This window comes from Cynoglossus semilaevis, chromosome 13 (genome assembly GCF_000523025.1).
Source record: "Cynoglossus semilaevis isolate Cse_v1.0 chromosome 13, Cse_v1.0, whole genome shotgun sequence".
NCBI lineage: Eukaryota > Metazoa > Chordata > Actinopteri > Pleuronectiformes > Cynoglossidae > Cynoglossus > Cynoglossus semilaevis.
In genome coordinates this window covers 6,040,817-6,064,617 of record NC_024319.1, presented here as the reverse complement: position 1 = coordinate 6,064,617, position 23,801 = coordinate 6,040,817, and the positions used below count along the sequence as shown (strand labels likewise).

The 23,801-nt window shown below is 38.8% G+C and overlaps 1 protein-coding gene and 1 long non-coding RNA gene across 3 annotated transcripts in view; one reads left to right on the top strand and one right to left on the bottom strand.

Annotated features, from left to right (window-relative positions):
• LOC103388303 (uncharacterized) overlaps nt 1-11,921 on the bottom strand; it is a 68,285-nt gene extending 56,364 nt beyond the window's left edge. The window contains exons 1-2 of the long non-coding RNA XR_001760934.2: nt 11,738-11,921; nt 8,401-8,522 (exon numbers count right to left, since the gene is read on the bottom strand). This is a non-coding gene — a long non-coding RNA (uncharacterized LOC103388303). The remainder of the gene's footprint in view (nt 1-8,400; nt 8,523-11,737) is intronic.
• Nucleotides 11,922-12,082: 161 nt separating this feature from the next.
• ctnnb1 (catenin (cadherin-associated protein), beta 1) lies at nt 12,083-23,277 on the top strand. 2 transcript variants are annotated; one of them, XM_008323236.3, is made up of 17 exons: nt 12,083-12,235; nt 16,935-16,985; nt 17,212-17,436; nt 17,529-17,782; nt 17,862-18,100; nt 18,257-18,458; nt 18,539-18,683; nt 18,842-18,945; nt 19,040-19,174; nt 19,293-19,496; nt 19,994-20,152; nt 20,247-20,366; nt 20,558-20,708; nt 20,834-20,955; nt 21,041-21,101; nt 21,863-22,108; nt 22,468-23,277. In XM_008323236.3, the coding sequence occupies exons 2-16, from the start codon at nt 16,973-16,975 to the stop codon at nt 22,072-22,074; spliced, it is 2,346 nt and encodes a 781-aa protein (XP_008321458.1). In that variant the 5' UTR covers nt 12,083-12,235; nt 16,935-16,972; the 3' UTR covers nt 22,075-22,108; nt 22,468-23,277. The 2 variants fall into 2 exon arrangements, with proteins under 2 accessions (XP_008321458.1, XP_024917452.1); XM_025061684.1 differs by lacking the exon at nt 21,863-22,108 and having other exon boundaries at nt 12,086-12,235.
• The last annotated feature ends 524 nt before the right edge of the window (nt 23,278-23,801 follow it).

The following is a 23,801-nucleotide window of genomic DNA, read 5'->3' as shown; positions in this document are numbered from 1 at the left end:
AAAGTGGCAGCCATGGCCGGTGTTTACAAGCTTGTGTCGCCTCACATTTTTCTCCGACGCTCAATCCTTTTCTGCGTCCTTTTAACAAAGGCTGGGTGGAGTTTGTGCAAAATCGTTGTCTAATCTTCTTTTAATAAAAGCACTGGAAGCTAGCACAGGGACACTATTACGACACCTGTTTTAGACCTTAGGGTCTTTGTGCTGTAGTTCGTGAACCAGCTGACTTCAGTTTATTTAACTGTAAAGTGACGCTGCAGTGGGCAACATAATCTGGTTTCTCCGAGTAGCAAATGACACAGAGAGTATGTGCATGTAAAAGGTATGACTCCAAAAGTTGTTGTCATACTGTGTACAGCGAGAGTCACTTTGAAACATTTGAATTTGTTTGATGGCATTGTACTGCAATATTTAAAAAAAAAAAACCTATTGCTGATTTTTTACATTATTTAATAATAATTATAATAATAATAAATAATAACAATAATAATAATGATGTCAAAAGTATCAGTTAGCAAAAAAAATCAGAATTTTATAAATCATGTTCCAAAAGTAATGCATTTATATATAATTATCATTATTAATAATAATCATAATAATAACAACAATAATATAAACTGACCTATACCTTAAATATATTATTTCAGAATAAAATCTAATTCTTGTTCAACACCAGGAATCTTTTTCATTGATTGGTGGAATTTTACTTAGTTAGTGTTGCTGTAAAAACTTTCAGGTGTGCACTAAAACATTTTCCTACAGTGGTTATAAATATTATTGAATTTCATATATTACAGTAGAAAGTCTCAGATACTGAGTATTTCCATTATTAATGATGTTTTTCTTTTAATCATTTTTTTAACAAACCAAGTGTTTCTTCTTTCACATTTGTTATCACGCTGCATATTTCTTATCTGCACAGGTAATAAATGCTCATATGGCTCAGGTTAACAATCAGACTGGAGTCCTTATCTCTAAGTGTTACGTACGTGTTTTTACCTGTACACTTAACCTTGCTGTGACATTATAATAGATGTCAATTATTTAACATCTGATGTAAAGATAGTGTGACTTGTAGGAAAAATATAGAGTCTGTGAGTGGAGTTAAATTAACCCTGTAAAGAGAGAGTCCTTTCAATCCATCAATCTACTTCAGCCATTTGTCTTCTGCCAAGGCCTCTGTTAGAGTGTTTGTGTGTATTTATGTCCAACAGTCGGTGTAAACAAATATGTGTCATTGTGCACTAGCATAAGAGTGCACTATATACATGTGTGCGTTCATAAATACTTGTTTTCTTTTTGTAACCACTTGACCTAGTCAGTGGTAAACACACACGCACACACTCACACACACACACACACACACACATATATAGAGGATCAGTCATGCTAAAGGTCACCCGTGGGCCAACCTGACATTGTTGTCTATAAGCTGCATCAGAGTGAGTGGAGAACTTTAAAGAGGACCACGGGGCCAAACAGAAAAAGAAAACAATTTCTCCTCTGACGTGTTATTCAATACGAGTCGACCATGTTCCGTACGAGAGAGAAGGGCGAGTGAATCGATTCATATCATGTCATTCTCACAATTCAATCTGTTCCAATTATGAATAAAATGAGCGTGTTGATTTGCTAATGAGCGACTATTAACTCTCGATAGGACGGACACAGCAACCTTGTCCTCCTGGATATCGAAATGTCTTCAGGAAAATTGACTTCCCTAAATTGATTAAACTGAAGGTGAACTGGAGCCAGCCGTACAAGATGTTGTTATACGCTACTGAAAGATGATTCGATTAGAATGTGATACAGCCGCTTATGGCAAATTTATTGCTCAAATTTGCTGAGGCGGATCACATTGTAAATATTGAATCTTTGTGTAAATGTTGTGAAAGAATTGTGTCTCCAAATAAGAAATCTGGCCTTGGCTCAGGTTTTAAAGGAATTGTGTCTTAATAAATATCTGATATTTTTTCAAATAAAAATATAATTGACATGTCCATACCATCAAGTACAATTTTTACAGTTTTTATTACAAAAATATTTAACACTTTTTTTAATTAATCCTGCTTATAATTTTTAGTTTTTCTTACTGTTTAACTAAAAGCTGCAAAATATGTAACATTTAGTGACATCACCTTTACCTCAGCTGAAGTTTTTATGTTATTGTTTATTTTAAAAACAAAAAAGCATGTCTGCAGCATTTAAAATACATTTCTGTCTCTTTCTCCCTGCACCAATATTCCAAACCCTCACGGCTTGTTTAAATATTTTTTCCCACAGCTCATAATGAGATGACAATAATATTGACGGCCACTGGATCCTGCTGTGTATGTGACACAAATGGGGAATAAATCCAGATGTGAGTGGCTTTTAATGAGCAGCTGTTAGTGGAAAATCCGAGCGATGAATTACGTTTTAACGGCGTTAAATCTTTAGACTCCAGAATCTCTGTGCACAGATTAATATGAAAATGACACCGTGATACGTGTAATGATATATCAGGAAGCAGCGCAATTATTTAGTACAAAAGCCACTTATAAACAGCATCGTATTGCCTAAAATCCAGAGCATAAACTCTTCTGTCTATCAAAGAGGAAATACAACTTGAAAAAAATGCATTTTTCAAACAGAATAAAACTGCAGCGTTTCCTGTCCCTGGCCTTACTCGTTCACAGACCTGTTATGCTGGTTGTTATATCATGCTTTGCAGTCGAGGTGTGATGGACACAAGTGCATGAAATCTCAGCATGATTTGATAGTTATATCATAATTACACTACTGTGCTGGGCAGCTGTCTGAGGGTTATGGCTGTTTCTGACTCTCAACCGTTCAATTTCCTCATAGCACAAACCAGCAGGAGAGTTGCCTCTCTGTCTGCATAGGCAGCATGCGGGATGGGGGACTTTTACCATGGCAACCACATTTGCAGTATAGATGCAGGCGAGCAAGTAATAATACAGGATTCATGGCAGGCAGGTGAAATGTCGTCCGGGCTCTACTTTTAAATGAGCACAGGAAGCTTTAGATGTCTGCCGTGGTCAATATTAAATCCCTCCTGGCTCTGCTGTAGGAATGAGGTTACCGTCTGCATTAGTGCAGAACCACAGTGTCCTTTAAATTCAGCAGTTTGGGGCCGATAAAGGTCCATATTTATAACAGGCTGGCCCTTTTGGGGGATTTATGTGGGGCTAAGGCCATTTCATTTTTTTTTATGCTTACTCCAGAAATATTGTCAAGTGTCTCCTTCACATTGTTTTCAATATCGGCTTAAGCATCCGATGCACATAATCCTACTGTGGCCTCAGTCAAACATTTTGTCCCCGCTGTGTCGTCTCACCTCTGTCTAATATTTCTGAATCCCTTCTTTACACGTGCCGGATTACAAGGTCAAGTCAAATTCTAGCTGAATTTAGTTACAATTTTTTTATATATATAATCTCCATGTATTCACCTGGCAATGAGCAGAAGGGTAATGAAAAAAAAATTATTAAGAAACGTCAAGATGATTTGCGTCTGTTATACAGGAGGAATTCAGAGTAAAAAAAACCTGGTGCTCTACTCTAAATAATACTTAAATGCCACATATATGAACCTAATACTAGCCTCAATCATCGACTACCATAAATACTGGCTTAATTCTATCAAACATAATGTATGAGACACAAAAGCCTTAGGTCAGTAGCATGAAACCACCCACAATATATATGATGTTTACATTCCTCGATGTGAATTTAGATGAATAACACCCAGCTGTTTGAAAGGGTGCGAGGTGAAGCCTCAGACAGGAAACAGTCGGCCAAAAACAATCACTCACTTCCACACTGTCCCTGTGTGTAGCACTTACTTGACCTGCATTACAACGGCAGTGTGTATGTGTGTATGTGTGTGTGGGTGGGTGAGCGGATATTTGTTTTGTCTGCCCCTATCTATAGTCCCGTCCTGCCCCTTTCTTTCACAGCTAGAGAAAGCAGCCACACCCCTAAGGCCTTGGCCCTGTGTATGTGTGTGTGGCATTCTGCTCTCTTGGGATTTTGGGATTTTCTGTTGCAGTCTTTATTTCTCACAGCCTTAACAAGAGCTGTTTAACAGGCACTTATATACCTACTTTCACCTAATTGTAGCTACAAGTTAAGGCGTTTGTGATAGATTCATAGATTTTTTTTTGTATTAAATCTGTTCAGATCTAAATCCTTGGTGATCCTTCATGGCTGCCACCGTAGAAAAGCTCTGCTTCTAATATAAAGAAATGAAAGCCTCAAATAATGATAACAACAATTGATGCTTTGAGAAAAGAGTTCATTAACAAAATAAAAATTAAATGAATGTCATTCTGACAGGAGCTGGATAACAAATTATTTAACCTATAATTGACAAAGCACATGGGAAATGTACTCTTGGCCTGTGAATTCTCCAGCACCAATTTAATGGGCACATGTAATTAACTTCACAATTAGAAGGTTCTGTAGATTTTTTTTTTAATTTTAGCCTCACAATATTTTTCATCATTAGTTTTGAACAAGAAAGTTTCATTTAACAGCTTCCTTGGCTAATCTTCTCTTCTATATTGTGCTGATATATTTAAAGTCTGTTTCCAGTTGGATGGTTACACAATGAAGCAGGTCACTGCTATTTTAAGGACATTCTGCAAATTTTATTTGGCCGTTATCAATGTCAGTTTGAAAAGTCCTGATCAATATTTTTGTTGTTCTTAACATTTAACTGGAGTTATATGTATCCTAAAAAAAGGATGTGAAAGCTGTTTTAGCTGCATTAAATGAATGACAGTTGTATGTAACAAAAAAATCAACGCATTAAATGAATGACAGTTGTATGTAAGAAAAAAATTCAACTATATGTGAGAGGGAGAGAGAGAGGAAAAGAGAGAAAATGAGTGAGATAAAGAAGGAAAGAGAGAAAGAGAGAGAGAGAGATCGTCAGAAAATATCATATACTGTATGATCCGTATAGGATGGCACAGCCTAAAGGAAACACATATGCATCACCACTACATGCACATATGTCAAAGCAGTCATGCACATAAATTGTACACATAAACACAAACACACACGCACACAAACACACACACACTTTGATACAAACACTTTGAGTTGCCATGAGCCAATAAGAGCAGCGTCTGTATCTGACCTGCGCTTCCTCTGTGAATATAAACCCTGAGGGACACTGAAACCTTCCTGCCTCTGTAGGTTTGCTTATTATTTGTGTTATCCTGGTTTCTGTGTCACTGTGAACTCGTGTACTCTTGTGTGTAGAGAGAAAAGCAGAAGACACACACATATACACACGCGTTTTTTTTTTGTTTTTTTTCAGTCATGCAGTAAATCCAAATGAGTGCCCAAGTCAGTTGGTTGAAATCCAAATGAGTGCCCAAGTCAGTTGCTTGTGTCAAGGTGTGTGTGTGTGTGTTTATTTGCATGGTGCGGTGAGTGACATATGGAGTTCTCACATGTTTGTTTATGTACAGGCCAGGATGAGTCTAAATCTGCTTATCGGTTGTCGGCACAGCTAATTTTACCTTTTCACTTGTATGCACTATAGTGGTTCTCAAACTTTTTATACTCTGTACCACCTGAGAAAACATTGAGCTCTCTGAGTACCACCATGATGACCAACATTAGAATATAGCAGCAGAGGCCTTCACTATTAGCTTCCTATTTCATAATCTCACAATTACCGGTAGCCACACATTTTTTCTAAATGCTGTATCAATTGTGCATGGTATGTTTCAGATTTATTCAACTGAAAATGTAAATGTGAAAATATGAATTTTCCCTGTGTACCACTAGAGAGCACACACGTACCACTGCTGGTATGCAGACCACAGTTTGAGAACCACTGCAATAGGAAGTATTAAATGTAGGGCATACATTATATGCAAAACAAAATTGGTCAAATAAAGGATTCTAATTTAGTGTTGATTTCATGGAGGGTCTTCATGATGTGCAAACAAAGATGTACAATATCTACTCACCAGGTACTGTTCTATGTCTTTCCCTGAACTACAGGTGAAGGTTTCTCCAGTGGACTTTTTCTGGTGCCGCGATGCAACATGAAACGTCCGCTCCAGCTGGAAGACCAAGTGGTGTGTGGGCCCTATGAAGTGGAACATGCAGCAAGGAATCATTGAAGAACCACCGCATGTTTTGGAAATGGAACAATCTGTGTTATTTTAGCACAGCCTGTAGGGTGAGAGGGTTATATCACAAGCATTATGGATTTATGTTTGGCACAATATCCTCAGAATCAATTGAACTGGATGCTTAACCTCACATGTCCTTTAGCTGAGAGTTTTCTTTTAACAAGCTGGGATAGAAAGAATAGAATGTGACCCAGTTTAAGATGCAGCATATCCCTCTATACTGACTTGACTATGTATAGAAAAAAGGTAAAGAATACTGCGTATATATCCTTCCTCGGGTGAGTCATACAGCTCTAACAAAAACTCATTGCAATATTTTGGATAATTAAATACTAATTATATTATTGACTGTGCCAAAATAACCATGTTGTAGCCTGTATATTATAGTTGTTCTCATTCTCTTTTTAAACATTACTTATTTTATTGACACGGAATCAAATATACAGCTGAAGCCGCAACTATTCCATCAATTTACACTTGGAATTTTTGGCTGAGAGTAGAAATATAATATATATAAGTTCAATTTTACACTTGGAATTTTTGGCTGAGAGCAGAAATATAATATATATAAGTTCAATTTGAGTGAGTTGGCATTTGACAAGTCTAAATTGAAACTTTTTAAGGTGTAATATTAAAACCTGTGCGTACAAAACAAAACTGCTTGAATGGAATTGTGTTGTAATCTGATCTCCAGCGTAATCACAGCAACCACAGAAGAACAGCTTCAAAGAAGAACCTTGACAAAGATAACCCGAATTCTGCATGATGGAGGCGATGAGTCACTGGTAAGACTTCGGCAGGCCTTGACAGATCGGATATTAACCCTTTGTTGTAGAACTCTCCACATTTCCACAGGAATGTTTACAATGTGTTGACTATCTGATCATTTTAAAAATAAAACCAAATAGTGATGTTGCTGCACATCATTTACCTGTATTTAGGTAACATAAAGCTTACTATAACTTCCTGAATTTTTGAGAGATTCACAAGCCTTCTTTATATTTTAAACAGATGTTATTAGATTTAGGGCTATAATATGTGATTTTAAAAGCATCAGGGTGATTAACAGCTCCATAGCAACATTTATCTGTAGTTCCACATGTAAACCTTCTGAAGACAGGGTGTTGGCTGTGACTTTGGGGCAACAAAAAGTGATTTAAAACAATTCTGGAAATGTTTAAAATGTTTACGTAAGCCCTGTTGCACAATTGAAAAGCACGTTTCCTGTTATTTAAAAAAAAATACACTATTAAAAAGTACTAAAGAGCTTTACAGGAGAGATGGAGTCTGACTGACTACTTTAAGGACAACATAGGGTTAAAATTCATTTCCCATGCCATGAATGCAACCCAGCCGGTTTACTCTCTTCTAACGAAAACCTTCTTTCCACTAATACATGTTTTGGTGAACAGGCATTATGTTTGCAACCAAGTGTCCCTGTATTTTCTCACAGTCACTTCTGTGACTGTGAAATAAAGTTGAGTCACTACATTTCAGAAATCACAAGTGTACTGTATATCAACTTGACTGACAGCTGTAATTCTCACTGGGGCTTGAAAGGCATTCAAAATACAAAAATAAAATGAATCACTCACAGTTTCTGGGCACTGAGTGTTGCAACCTAATGGCACAGGTTTGACTCACACTCCAGGTGATATGCTTTCACTTACTGTGTTGCCTATGAAGTATTAAAGGACTGTTGCTCTGACTATGTTAAACACCTTAGTCTTTTGGTATTTTTTTCTATTTACGCAATGTTAATGAAGGTTATTGAAAGAGCTCAGGGAAAAATGAAAAATGAGGCTGTTTCTTTTGTTTATCTTGACAATGATACCTGGACAATGAAGGGATAGGACAGTACCTGGCCTTAGTGAAACAGAGAACCTTTTTAAACACACTGCAAGCCCTGATTGAATGGGACTTTCAACGTGTATTTAAATTTTCTACATGGTTTATCAAATCACTTACAACATAGCCAAAAAGAAAGCCATCACAAAATGAATAGCCAAAACCCTGTGATCTTAGAATAAAACTGAGATCATACATTTGCCTTAAAAGGGCCTCAGCTATGCTCATAGATCACTAATAATTTTAATGAATGATTCTGCTGTTTAATAGACCGAGAAAATGGGATTCATCATTATATGCAAAACAAAATTGGTCAAATAAAGGATTCTAATTTAGTGTTGATTTCATGGAGGGTCTTCATGATGTGCAAACAAAGATGTACAATATCTACTCACCAGGTACTGTTCTATGTCTTTCCCTGAACTACAGGTGAAGGTTTCTCCAGTGGACTTTTTCTGGTGCCGCGATGCAACATGAAACGTCCGCTCCAGCTGGAAGACCAAGTGGTGTGTGGGCCCTATGAAGTGGAACATGCAGCAAGGAATCATTGAAGAACCACCGCATGTTTTGGAAATGGAACAATCTGTGTTATTTTAGCACAGCCTGTAGGGTGAGAGGGTTATATCACAAGCATTATGGATTTATGTTTGGCACAATATCCTCAGAATCAATTGAACTGGATGCTTAACCTCACATGTCCTTTAGCTGAGAGTTTTCTTTTAACAAGCTGGGATAGAAAGAATAGAATGTGACCCAGTTTAAGATGCAGCATATCCCTCTATACTGACTTGACTATGTATAGAAAAAAGGTAAAGAATACTGCGTATATATCCTTCCTCGGGTGAGTCATACAGCTCTAACAAAAACTCATTGCAATATTTTGGATAATTAAATACTAATTATATTATTGACTGTGCCAAAATAACCATGTTGTAGCCTGTATATTATAGTTGTTCTCATTCTCTTTTTAAACATTACTTATTTTATTGACACGGAATCAAATATACAGCTGAAGCCGCAACTATTCCATCAATTTACACTTGGAATTTTTGGCTGAGAGCAGAAATATAACCAAGTTCACTTTGAGTGAGTTGGCATTTGACAAGTCTAAATTGAAACTTTTTAAGGTGTAATATTAACATCTGTGCGTACAAAACAAAACTGCTTGAATGGAATTGTGTTGTAATCTGATCTCCAGCGTAATCACAGCAACCACAGAAGAACAGCTTCAAAGAAGAACCTTGACAAAGATAACCCGAATTCTGCATGATGGAGGCGATGAGTCACTGGTAAGACTTCGGCAGGCCTTGACAGATCGGATATTAACCCTTTGTTGTAGAACTCTCCACATTTCCACAGGAATGTTTACAATGTGTTGACTATCTGATCATTTTAAAAATAAAACCAAATAGTGATGTTGCTGCACATCATTTACCTGTATTTAGGTAACATAAAGCTTACTATAACTTCCTGAATTTTTGAGAGATTCACCAGCCTTCTTTATATTTCAAACAGATGTTATTAGATTTGGGGCTATAATATGTGATTTTAAAAGCATCAGGGTGATTAACAGCTCCATAGCAACATTTATCTGTAGTTCCACATGTAAACCTTCTGAAGACAGGGTGTTGGCTGTGACTTTGGGGCAACAAAAAGTGAGTCAAAACAATTCTGGAAATGTTTAAAATGTTTACGTAAGCCCTGTTGCACAATTGAAAAGCACGTTTCCTGTTATTTAAAAAAAAAACACTATTAAAAAGTACTAAAGAGCTTTACAGGAGAGATGGAGTCTGACTGACTACTTTAAGGACAACATAGGGTTAAAATTCATTTCCCATGCCATGAATGCAACCCAGCCGGTTTACTCTCTTCTAACGAAAACCTTCTTTCCACTAATACATGTTTTGGTGAACAGGCATTATGTTTGCAACCAAGTGTCGCTGTATTTTCTTTATTTCACAGTCACGTTTGCAACCAAGTGTCCCTGTATTTTCTTTATTTCACAGTCACTTCTGTGACTGTGAAATAAAGTTGAGTCACTACATTTCAGAAATCACAAGTGTACTGTATATCAACTTGACTGACAGCTGTAATTCTCACTGGGGCTTGAAAGGCATTCAAAATACAAAAATAAAATGAATCACTCACAGTTTCTGGGCACTGAGTGTTGCAACCTAATGGCACAGGTTTGACTCACACTCCAGGTGATATGCTTTCACTTACTGTGTTGCCTATGAAGTATTAAAGGACTGTTGCTCTGACTATGTTAAACACCTTAGTCTTTTGGTATTTTTTTCTATTTACGCAATGTTAATGAAGGTTATTGAAAGAGCTCAGGGAAAAATGAAAAATGAGGCTGTTTCTTTTGTTTATCTTGACAATGATACCTGGACAATGAAGGGATAGGACAGTACCTGGCCTTAGTGAAACAGAGAACCTTTTTAAACACACTGCAAGCCCTGATTGAATGGGACTTTCAACGTGTATTTAAATTTTCTACATGGTTTATCAAATCACTTACAACATAGCCAAAAAGAAAGCCATCACAAAATGAATAGCCAAAACCCTGTGATCTTAGAATAAAACTGAGATCATACATTTGCCTTAAAAGGGCCTCAGCTATGCTCATAGATCACTAATAATTTTAATGAATGATTCTGCTGTTTAATAGACCGAGAAAATGGGATTCATCTAAAATTACAATGTTTGAAGGATTCAGGATTTCTGGCATTGTTTGATCAATTAAGTCTATAAAGCAATCAGTTACTGGAACAAAGATTTTCATAATAATATGAAAGAAAATGGTCTTAATTGTTTTATTTCCTTAACACTAGAGATTAGAAGAAAGATATTTTCGACAGTACAGTTATCCAAAATTTGCTTGTTTACCTTAGGCAGGACTTGCTGAGATTATAAACATAAACATCAATTTGAATGTTTAAAAGAACATGTATTTTAACATGTCAATACTTGAAATTCATATCTTAAATTTTATTTATAAACAGATGCATAGTGTCTAAGTTTTATATTTGTTTCTAAAATACAAATATTAACATCAAACATCTTCCTAGGCAAAATGATTTAATATTACATAGCTATAGTAATATCAATATCAATGTAGCTCTAAACTTCACTGAAGCTGTAACAACATATTAGCTACATTGCTAATTTATTGATCAGACTTTAATTTCAACTAGCCATCTGCTCACAATAGGTCAATCTGTGTACTTAATGACAATATCTTTAAATGTGCTGTATTTGTCTACAACCCAAACTTATTTGGTTTACTGAAATCAAATAACTTAAGTTAAAAAATAACTCAAGTTGTTAGCTTGAGTTACTAAGATGATTGATGAATTGTTGCAGTACTACTGTTTAAGTTACCAAGCTGAAGTGACTCGTCTTATTTTGCTATTAAACAGATGGCCTTTCAATTGTGGACACCTTAGTATTTCTAAAAAACAGAAATTGAATTTTCATATTTGTGTTGTTCTTGGTCAGATACTTAATAAATACCTGTGTAATGAATCAGAGTCTAGAGTTAGAATTGACCACTGTAGCTGCTAATGTGGACAGGCTGAAGCAACTTCTTCAGTTTTTGCTTTGTAAATATACAATTCACTCCTGGTGTTGTGGTCTAGTACATCACTCAGATTCTGCCTGAGCTGTTCATTTGCATCTTTGGAAGAGGACGAATATTAAAATAAAGATTTTTGAACAACTTTACGTTACCTTTTGCGTCTCTGTTTACAGGTGAAGGCCTTTCTAAGTCCTCGAGACGGCTTGGGAATCAGATTTCCTTTTTCTAGGCGGCCGGAACTTCTTGAAGTTGTGTATTCCTACTCTCTTGGCGGAGACAATACTATGTGGTTTGATTTACATTACATAATCTATTAACACTTACACATGGTACAAATAATATACAAAAATACAATAGATTCACATTTAGAAACCCTCTGTAGTGTGGCTGTAGCTTAACGTGGGCTCTAGCTTTTCTAAAACGCGGTAGAATATGTGACGACTTAAGGTGTGCTTCGAACTATATATATACCGCCGCCATCTTACATTTTTCAGTTTCTCCTAGCCTAGTCAACGCTGCGGGCATAAGAGGGAGTGGACGATAGCTCCCGCAGACGCTCAGCTCTACGTTTTCCTCGACTTTTCACTCCTATTTCCAAGTGATTTTACTCTCCTGGATCCAAGTGGACGGAGTTGCTTTTACTGACAAGGGTAGGCTTCAATTTGTAAACTATCTACTTCACTTTTTTGCCCAAAATCCTGGCAGGGATCTGTTAATTCGATGAGAAGGAATGAAGACCGTTGTTGTGTTGGAGTCGGTCGGGGATGCTGCTGCTGTTTTCACCGCAGCTACTGTATTTGGTAGCTGCCGGTCTCCACCTTACAAGGAGAAATGTATTACACTTAAAGCTTTTTAAAGAATGGGTGGAAAAGTAAATCTGCGTTTGGGTTAACGACATGTGAAAGTGTTTAATTAGTTTTCGCCGTTTTTTCTTTTTTTCGCCTAAGCTTATTCTTGATTTGGGAGTTAATGTGTCCTGGCTCGTTTCGGTAGTTAGCTTTACTAACCCGCAAGAGCTACGTTTCGTTAGCCTAACTACGGTTAGCACAGTTAACCAACTGCTCACGTTGGATCGGCTTTTTCCAGTCTGATATTTTACAGCTGTTAAAAACAAACAGCACATTCCATTTTACATATTAAAGTACATATGTATTACTATTGTGTTGTGAATCCACATTTTGATTGTGTTCGGAATAACTTCGTCATAAACTATTTACCGTCGAGTAGCTCTGGAACATTTAACACTGGACTGATTTTTTTTTTTTTACAAAGTTCACTTTAAACTTTCCTGCAACCGAAAAACGTACTGAAACGCGTTAATATTGACATTCAAACTCATAAGCACAACAACTATTAAGTGATGGGGTCGGTGTTGTATGCTTTTGGCTGTGTGCTTATCATTTTTTCTAACCGTGCTTTTTAAACAAAGACCGACACATTCCGGTGAGCCGCTGTGTGCTGAGGAAAGAAGACGAGGAGGAGCCAGCGAGTGAAATCTGAGTCAGAGCTGGAGCACAAAGTCAAAGCAGCTGTGGAGAAGTAGGGTCGTGCTGAACGTTTGTATGGTTGGTTGTGTTTAAACCGTGCGGCAGTGTAACATACGTCGGGCGCTCGTGTTTTTGTACGTCTTTCGCGGCGCAACCAGATGTTTGATTGCTTCTCAGCTCGAAATAGACCAACAAATCACTGCAGTGGGTTCAAAGTTGGACTCATCGCAGCTTTTCGACACCATGAGAGATTATTTTGGTACTTTTCAAATGTTTTAGACTCGTGAATATTGTCTTGTAAAACTCGATTATTTGTGTAAACAAGCTTGAGCTGAACATGAATTTATTTTGGTAAATTTGAGCTGACTTTAGTAGTCTGTAGTTTGGCTTCCCTATATTTTTGCATCTCAGAAGCTCGACAAACAAGCAATAGTTAATTCGGAAAACTGCCAGAGGTTTATCAGTTACTACTCTTGCTTTGTCGTGTGTAAAATAATCAGTGTTTGCGTTTCATATTTCATCGAAATCCCCAAATAGTATGCAATGGAAAAACTATTTTGACAAATGTTTTTTTTTTTATCAGCAAGATTTTTTTTAGCACGGAAGCGGGCGTGTAGCCTACGTCTAAGAGCCGGTAGTGGTATATTTTGTGGTGATCACTTGCTGGAAGGCTGCTGCAGTGAACATTTTCTTAGGTATTGCCATTACCTAATGGTGATGGTTATAGTGATTCCAGATTTCCGTTTTTGCCTGCTGACCTGCTGTTATTTATTGTAGCACATTTAAAATGCTTAAAAAATATCAAAATGAATAAGACAAGGAACTTGGTTCCACATTTTATGTTTTTTTTTTTCCCCTGACATTAAGATCTAGGTTAGTATACAAATTTAGAACCTGTGGTGTTTTCAGGGCCTCCTGTTCTCCATGGGCATCTTGTTTTTGTGCAGTGGAGACCCAGACCAGACACATTGCCAGAAATTGAGCTCATTGTGTTGTTGGCAGCCAGCACACAGTGCTGCTGACCCTGCACATTGTGTACACTGAACACTGAAGCCTATGGCAGCCTCTTGTCTCTCCGCTAACTCTGGAAATAATGGCCTATATGGGTCATTAGCTTATATAGATAGGTTTGGGGCATCGTTTTTTTTGTAACTAGAAAAGTGTGGTTTAGATTAGATTTATTTCGACTCTTTTGGAGGGTCCATTTCAAGGACAATAATACATCTTCCAAATTATTTTGCAAAATTATCGACGTGTAACTATATGCACTCTAGTAAAAAAAAATCCCGAATGTTGAGCAGTATAACAAATTTAAAGAGATACGTGCAGTGGTCTATTTTTGTGAAATTTCATTAGGATACTGTTTTCTATAGTAAATATTGACCTCACTTAAATTTCTATATCTGCATCATGTTTGTTGACAAAGTGTCTTTTTTGTTTTTTGTCTTGACATGGTTTCTCCTGAAAGGAGAGTTTTAATCTCAGCTGGATTTTAAATCAGTCAATTAGATTAAATATAAAATATGCTTTTCGGACATGAATTTTCTGTACAAAAGAAAAGCAACCAGCAATATATGTTGGGGTTTCAGTGTTTAAAATATGTAAATGTTTTTAATTATTTTTTTAAATTGTTGCTGTTATTCTTGGATGATTAAATACCAAAAGGAAGATCTGATTATGTAGGCTTAACTTTTAAATTGTAATTGACACCTTTATTTACGACCAGTCTCTGATAAGTCCCATATAGGAAACTTTGATATTAAGTAGAGGTAATTTCATGTTTTGTAGCATTTTCAAATAAATATTCTAATTATTGCATTCTACCTTTTTTTTCTGCCATACATTTACACACTTGAATAAAACCACCCTGCCTGCAGAAACACAGGAACATATAATGTTCTATGTCACATCATTGACATTACTAAACTCAGGGGTCTTTCCAATTCCGGAGGATGTGTATTCTGCACAAAACAAAACAACCATCTGACTCATTTAACTAGTGTCACCCATTAGTCATCTGGTTTCTGTCATATGGCTTAAAAAGGACCAAGCACCAATCTACATATGGGATTTTTCATGTGGCTTCAAAGCAGCCTCTCTTTTAGATGTGAGGTTTGGCTACTGGCCTGACATCTATGAACCTTTCCTGTAATGACTATTTTGTATGTGTTGATGGTCAGAGTCTGACTTTGGGGTAAGGCTGCCATTTGTGCTTTTCAATTGAAGACCAGACTTTGTGTTTGGTCATCAAAAAAACTGCTCAGTTTCCAAAGCCAGACATAAACAACCACATTTTCCACCAGCACAAATGATAAATGGTTTCACTGTAGACTTTGATTGTGTGCTTTTCTCTTTTTTTCAGCCCTGTATGGGGCATATGGCTCCCATTAGGGCAGGGCTGGGTTATGCGAGGGCAGGCCTGCAGAGCTCTGGAGGATGGCGTGTGAACAGTGAATTTGAGTTGGTGTGTTTGTGGTTAGAAGCAGCAGTTTTGGAGGCTGACTCAAGACAGTTTAATGACACAGCTGAGGCGGGTGGCGTGGGTGTTAGTGGAGGGATGTAATGCAGTGCAGCAGTTAAACTGGCCTTAATGTATTTGCATATCCCAAACTATTCAATACTATTAACTCCCACACATCTGCTGCTGTAGTTCCAAACTGACTTTTTTCAAACACTATGCCAAACATTTGTCTTTTCTTTGCTCTGTTTACTTCTGTATCTATTTCTTGTGGATCCCTGCTTTACCACAAATTTGGTTTTGATCCTTTTGTTTGAAGATCTGATCGCAGAGGAAAATAATTTGTCTAACATAACTGAAACTCAGAACAGTTGTGATGTTTTGGCAATGCCCTTACATATGCGTTACTTTGAGAACCTGAGACATGTTGCCTCAGGGTCAGTGTCCCTTTAATCTGAACATCAAATATAGATGGATCATACTGTATATGTGCAAATTACTGTAGTGAATTGTTACATTATGTATATGAAAACTAAAATTTCCATTTACATCATTTGTTGGCATGGATATTTTATCATTTGTTACATCATGAATGGCCCAGGTTTGGTGTCACAATAGATAAGTCCTTGTACTCTTGTAGCGTGTACTGTAAGTACTTCTGGTATTCTTCATTTTATATTGCAGATGTGAGAAAACAAGCTGCCAGTGTTTTGTACTCATTCTCTAGATTTTCTTGGTCTCCTACCACTTTTGTTTGTTTCTCTACATGTCTTGACTGGTTTGCCGTGACTAGATGGGGTTGGGTCCACATTTTTGTCTGTGATTCAACAGTGAGTAACCACAGCTCTGCAAGGGTGTTTCTGACTAAGGAAACATAATTACAATTTCAAACTCATTCTTTATTAAATATTTCCTTTGTATGTTATAACCATGACATTAGCTTTAAGTTTAAATAAACAGTTTCAAATATGCTTGTGGCTCTGGTTAAATCCATCCCTGTCTTGGTAGTTTTTAATTTTGCAGTTTCATCTTCAAAGCCACTGCAGGAATGTTTGCCTACTGCCTCTCACTCCCCACCCAATGCTCAACTTCCCTATCCTTCCTCACCTAAATAGTTGCTACAGTAAATGGATACTTTGTGTGAGAGCTCCTGCTGCTTGCATGGCTGCCTGGAACTGGGGACATTTAAGGGATGGGGTCACAAGTCTGGCTTTTTTTCTCAAAACAGGCATTCAATTTTAGGTCTATTTAATTACCTTAAATATGGCTGTTTGATTACATAGAAAGAAAAACATTAGAAATTGGCTGTTTGATTACATAGAAAGAAAAACCTTAGAAATTAGCACCGCAGATGAGCAATATGACTTGAGTCTGAAACTAATTGTGCCATTATTTGTGTTTCAGATCAGGAAGCTGTGTCAGTCGCAGTGTGAGAACAGAACATGGCTTCCCAGGGTGAGTTGATGTTTTTCAGAAACTCAATAATACAAATCTTACAAGAAGGATTTTCAGTTGTGAGATTAATGTAATTTGTAATCAGTAATGTGATGACAAAGGCTAATATACTTTCTGTAATTTAATATTTTCTTATTAAATTATGCCTTGCACAAAGTTCACTGCTTTGATAAATTGTTGAACGGTGTCTTCGCTTCTATTCACTTATAATGTTTTGTGCTTGCAGCTGATCTGATGGAGCTGGACATGGCCATGGAGCCTGACCGTAAGGCAGCAGTCAGTCACTGGCAGCAACAGTCCTACCTGGATTCAGGCATCCACTCAGGGGCCACCACTACTGCTCCCTCTTTAAGTGGAAAAGGCAACCCTGAGGAGGACGATGTGGACAACCAGGTCTTGTATGAGTGGGAGCAGGGCTACAACCAGAACTTTTCTCAAGAACAAGTACAAGGTGAGCCACAACCCACAGCTGCTCATTAAATTTAAAGCTTTAACCAAGCAATAAACAAAATCTTAACAAAACCCCTTATTGATCTCTTGAAGACATAGATGGACAGTATGCTATGACTCGTGCACAGAGAGTGCGTGCAGCAATGTTCCCAGAGACCCTGGAGGAGGGCATGCAGATCCCTTCTACACAGTACGACGCAGCGAACCCCACAAATGTCCAGCGGCTGGCAGAGCCTTCACAGATGCTTAAACATGCTGTGGTCAATCTGATCAACTACCAAGACGATGCTGAATTGGCAACTAGAGCCATTCCAGAACTTACTAAACTACTCAACGATGAAGACCAGGTAGGTGTCATGAAAGCTGCTCACTTTCAGGCTCGGGAGTTTTTTCCTCTACTACAGGATTTCTTTTTCTGTCCTACAGGTTGTAGTAAACAAAGCTGCAGTGATGGTCCACCAGCTTTCAAAGAAAGAAGCTTCTCGCCATGCTATCATGCGCTCCCCTCAGATGGTGTCTGCTATTGTCAGGACCATGCAGAATACAAACGATGTGGAAACAGCTCGCTGCACTGCAGGGACACTGCACAATCTGTCCCATCACAGAGAGGGTCTGCTGGCCATCTTCAAGTCTGGTGGCATACCAGCTCTAGTGAAGATGCTAGGGTATGTGCGGGGGGGTAAAATAAATTTCTTTTAGTACAGAGGTGAAGAAAGAGCAGATATACTTTAGTACAGAGGTGAAGAAAGAGCAGATTTTAATATATCTAGTAAATACTAACCTCCTGACATGTAACTGACCTCGATCTGTCTGTTTTATAGTTCCCCAGTGGACTCTGTTCTATTCTATGCCATCACCACCCTCCACAATCTCCTGCTGCACCAGGAAGGGGCCAAGATGGCTGTGCGTTTAGCCGGTGGACTCCAGAAAATGGTGGCTCTCCTCAACAAAACCAACGTAAAGTTCCTGGCCATCACGACTGACTGCCTTCAGATTCTGGCATATGGCAACCAGGAAAGCAAAGTAAGTAGTAAAACAAGACCCTCCCTTTTGGTGGCTCTTGGTGAGCAGCACAGTTTAATTATTTGTTCTTTTGTCGATAGTTGATAATCCTGGCCAGTGGTGGCCCTCAGGCGCTGGTGAACATCATGAGGACCTACACTTATGAAAAGCTGCTGTGGACCACAAGCAGAGTTCTCAAAGTGCTGTCAGTCTGCTCCAGTAACAAGCCTGCTATTGTAGAAGCTGGTATGTCTTAAAGAAAGACTGTACAATTAAATTAAACATTTTTCGGTATGTCTTAAAGAAAGACTGTACAATAAAATTAAACTTTTTTTTTACTTCTACTTTTTTTTACTTGTTTATGTTATGTTGACTAATTTCTTTATATCCGTCTCTCTGTCCAGGAGGTATGCAGGCTCTGGGGCTACATTTGACAGACCCAAGCCAGAGACTGGTCCAGAACTGTCTCTGGACTCTCAGGAACTTGTCGGATGCTGCAACCAAACAGGTGAGGAGAACAGCCTGTTACGTCCTGAGCAGATGGTGGTGTACGAGTAATTTCCTGCAGTCTCACATGAGTACTTTTTTTTTTTCCTCTGTAGGAGGGAATGGAAGGTTTGTTAGGAACTCTGGTCCAGCTGCTGGGCAGTGACGACATTAATGTAGTGACGTGTGCTGCTGGCATTCTGTCTAATCTGACCTGCAACAACTACAAGAACAAGATGATGGTCTGTCAGGTCAGTAGTTACTGTGTACTTTACTTTTCCATTTTCCCTAGACATTTAAACTGTTGTTGGAACAGTAAAAGAAAGTGACTATGTCTGTTAAACTGTCACACTCACTGTTCCCCTGTAGGTTGGCGGTATTGAGGCATTAGTGCGCACAGTGCTCCGGGCAGGAGACAGAGAAGACATCACAGAGCCAGCTATTTGTGCCCTACGTCACCTCACATCTCGACACCAGGATGCTGAAATGGCACAGAACGCCGTGAGACTGCATTATGGCCTGCCAGTAGTTGTCAAATTACTGCACCCTCCATCACACTGGCCACTCATTAAGGTACACACACAGACACAGACTAACAAGCAGCACTCTGTCACATAAGCTGCTCCTCACACTGCCAGAAAGTCATTTGGCTTATTTTCTTTGTGGCTTTTCTCCTAAAGCATTTTATACATGACTAGACACAGAAGCCAAAATAATGGGCAAAACTGCCTTAAAAGGCACAGTCTTCTAATGTAGCTGGCTGCTAACAAACACTAGCTGCCGTATTTCCCCACGGATTCTCATTTGGCACTTGATATACTGAAATATATTAGGAAAATGCCCAGACCAGTTCTGCTGTCACTAGAGTGTCATTGTGGTTATCCAAAATAATAACTTTACTTTTTGTACAGATTTTCACTTAACAAAAACAACCCACCCATATTTTGTGAGATTGTAAAAATGGGCCACAATGTATTTTACAGCATTGAAATATAAACATGACTTGTCAGGTGTAAAATTAGGGGCTTGGGTCCAATGACTAATTAATGCCTTTTTTGTTTTTCTATTAGGCTACAGTTGGTCTGATTCGTAATCTGGCACTGTGCCCTGCGAACCACGCTCCTCTCAGGGAGCAGGGAGCCATTCCCAGACTGGTTCAGCTGCTGGTCAGAGCACACCAGGATACACAGAGACGCACCAGCATGGGAGGAACACAGCAGCAGTTTGTGGTGAGATATACACAGAAGTCAACATATGGAGCAGGCAGTTCAGTTTTATGTGGTTGCATGACTGTGGCTTACCTTGTGTGGTTGTTTCTTAAAGGAGGGAGTTCGCATGGAGGAGATTGTAGAGGGCTGCACTGGAGCGCTTCACATCCTAGCCAGAGATGTCCACAACAGGATAGTCATCAGAGGACTCAACACTATTCCTCTCTTTGTACAGGTAAATTGCACTTTAATTCATGAATATTATTATAATATCACATTAAGATTCCTACAGTGTTTGTCATGTACAGTGTAAAGTGAAAACAGTTTTTATCTGACCTTGCTAGCCTTGAGGCATGGGAATATGGTCTGCCGCAGCGCAGTGTTTTTTTTTCTTTTCTTCTGAGAATCCTCTGTTTGTGTGTGCAGCTGTTGTATTCTCCCATTGAGAACATCCAGCGTGTGGCAGCAGGAGTCCTGTGTGAGCTGGCCCAGGACAAAGAGGCTGCTGAGGCCATCGAGGCTGAAGGAGCCACCGCACCATTGACAGAGCTGCTGCACAGTCGCAACGAAGGAGTTGGTACGTCCTTTACATGTTTATCATCGTCTCTTCTGATTAAAAATAAAATATGTTGTACAAATTGTTATTCCAAATGTTAACTGTAAAAGAATGTAGCCAATATCAAAATACTCCTCTTTCCTCAGCCACCTATGCTGCAGCAGTTTTGTTCCGTATGTCAGAGGACAAACCTCAAGACTATAAGAAACGTCTCTCTGTAGAACTCACCAGTTCACTCTTCAGGACAGAGCCAATGGCCTGGAATGAGGTTCGTACATGCAGAAAAAAATGTTCATTTTGAATAAAGTGCTGCTCCTGTGCTCATCCTCATCAACTCTTGCTTTGCTTTCCAGACAGGAGACCTGGGTTTGGACATTGGAGCTCAGGGAGAGCCTCTGGGCTACAGACAGGACGGTAGGTCATCTCACCTCTGGCTGACTGACAGTAACACAAGACAAGTCGTGAATATAAAGAATGGTTGGCCAACAAAGTCAGGGCTGCCGTTAAACTGACTGACCGGCCGTCATCACTCCGTTCTGAATAATTCTGTCAAAAGTAACTGATACACAGATACCACTGCGGTCAGTGGAGTTTATGAAGCTGCAGCGTGTAACTATTAAATATAAATAAATGTCCATCCTGTCCAAGGTGGAGTGAAACAAGATGCATAATGCAGACCCTTCAGTTCTACACTGGGCTTTGTGATTATTAACATGGCAGTGGGTTAAAGTAATGTCTCTTACTGAGATGGAGGCAGAGATTTAAAAAAAAAAAAATGGAGGCAAAGATTTAAAAAAAAAAAAGTCTTGTATCTGCAGACAAGATAAAGGTCGATATAGTTTTTTTTTTTAACCATAATTGTTTTCAGTTTCTTTTTTTTAAATTATTATTATTACTCTGAATGTAGTTTTTAGAAATACAGCTTATTTGTATTCCCACAGATGGTTGTAAATGTTAGTTGTAGATAAGGGCTGATTAATAAACCTAGGTGTGTTGGTGTGTTTGGCTGTCTATTCAATACAGTAGAGTGCAGTTGTGTGCCGTGTTGCCGTGTGTTGTAACGTTGAAATGATCGTACTACTGTGTGGCTGCTTGATTTTGTTAACCTGCTCCTAACAACTGCTCTGCTTCCCCTGCTCCTCCTCCTCCTCCTCCTCCCCCGTTCACTCCCTCAGACCCAAGCTACCGCTCCTTCCACACGGGAGGTTACGGTGGAGACACGATGGGCATGGAGCCCATGATGGATCATGATCTGGGAGGCCACCACCCTGGCCAGGACTATCCCCCTGTGGATGGACTGCCTGACCTGGGACACTCCCAGGAACTGATAGAGGGTTTGCCACCTGGTGACTCCAACCAACTGGCCTGGTTTGATACCGACCTGTAAATACCAAGACCAACATTACACTACTTTCTACTAGGTAAGTTTGGATATGGTACTATGTGGTGGGAATATCATTTCTGGTGAAGCTACTTAATATAATATGCAAACTGCCCAGGCTTTTTGTAATATGTAAAGATCAGTCATGTCTTAGGTTGACAGATATGGAGTGGTTTTTGGGGAGGGGGGACAACAACTGGGAGGAGGAGAGTTGAGTTTACTCACAGAGGCTGTGGCATGATCTCACTGCTCTTAACTGTAAAGCTTTGCTGTGGTTTTGTGTGTGTGATCTGTGTGTGAGGTCTCTACCCTGAACTCATCGCCCACCCCCACATTTGACCACATTCTGCTTTGGATTTTGTCACTAATTTTTTTTTTTTTTTACTCTCCCTTTCGCAGCTGTATCATGTGATCTGGATGAACCTGCATCGTGATTCGCCCATATGGAGGAGGAGGCGGGGTCTCAGAAAGTGCCTGAAGATGACTCAACAACAGCAAGCAGAGTTTCCTGTCTATGGAAACTCCATTGGGACAAACAAGACTAATGTGCAGTTCTGTTCTGGTCTCTCTGCCTGACAGGAGGCTGACATCCAATCCTGACGTGACACATGGATTTTGATCAACAGTTGATTCTTTTCAAAACACCTTTTAAAACATTCTTTCTTTGAACCTCTTCTTTTGGTTTTTTACCTTTGGTTGTTTTATCTTTGTTTTTTCATGTCTGTAATGGTACAAACTTATACTGGTTTGCTCTTTTTTTCTTTTACTCTGAATTTTATGATATTTTGTTTTTTGCAGTCCTTTGTATTTTTAAGTTAGTTTTTTTTTTCTTTCTTTTTTTAGTGGTATTGATCCATCCAAGTAAAGAGTCTGATCACATTTTAAGTGGTGTCCAAACACTAAAGTTAATCAGTTGAATTGTATTCTGATGATAAAGAAGTGTAACATTGTGTAGCTTTTGTATAAAAAACACAAATTGGTAAACATGGTCCAAATATCAAGCTATTTTCTTGCTTTAAAGGTGGACACTGATGTCTTTGCTGTTCCAAAGGGAGCATAGCTGACCTAAGATGGACGGGTGTGGCTGTGAACTGACAGGGCCGGAGTTTGGTTTTTACTGGTCCACTGTTACATAGGGGAGGGGTAGTGGGAGGAGCTGGTTGCTGTAGCCTGCTGTGTTCTGAAACAATAAAATGGACTGTCATTTCACCTGGACGCCTCCATGTCTTATTACACTTCCACACAAAAGACCAAACACCACAGGTGTGTGTGTGAAAGAGATACTGGTTTTCACAGAGGAACTGGCAGAATCTGTTTGTAGAAATTAGTTAATCAGACAGGAAAGGTAAATAACAACTGCAGCACGGACCCCGTTTCATTAAACAACAGCTGGGCAGCCAAATGTTAAAAAAAATAAAAAAACTGATCTGACTGTGAAACAAGTGTCCACATCCACCTGCAGGGACAATGTTTTGGCAGGAAGCCACTTCTGTTCACCGTCATCCTCACATTAAAATGTGTCCTTGGTTTTCCCAGGTTGAACTGGTTGGATGATATTTGACAGCTGTGTTTGCTGCAGCTTTAGGGAGATTAGTCAGATTTGCATATGAAATTAGAGCCTGCAGTGAAGAAGTAAGAGACTGCCAGCAGTGACCACAACTGCTGTGTCCAGGATTTTGTTTTTCTTTTTTTAAATCCAAAGGACATGGTGCTGAAGGACAGATGCAGGGACT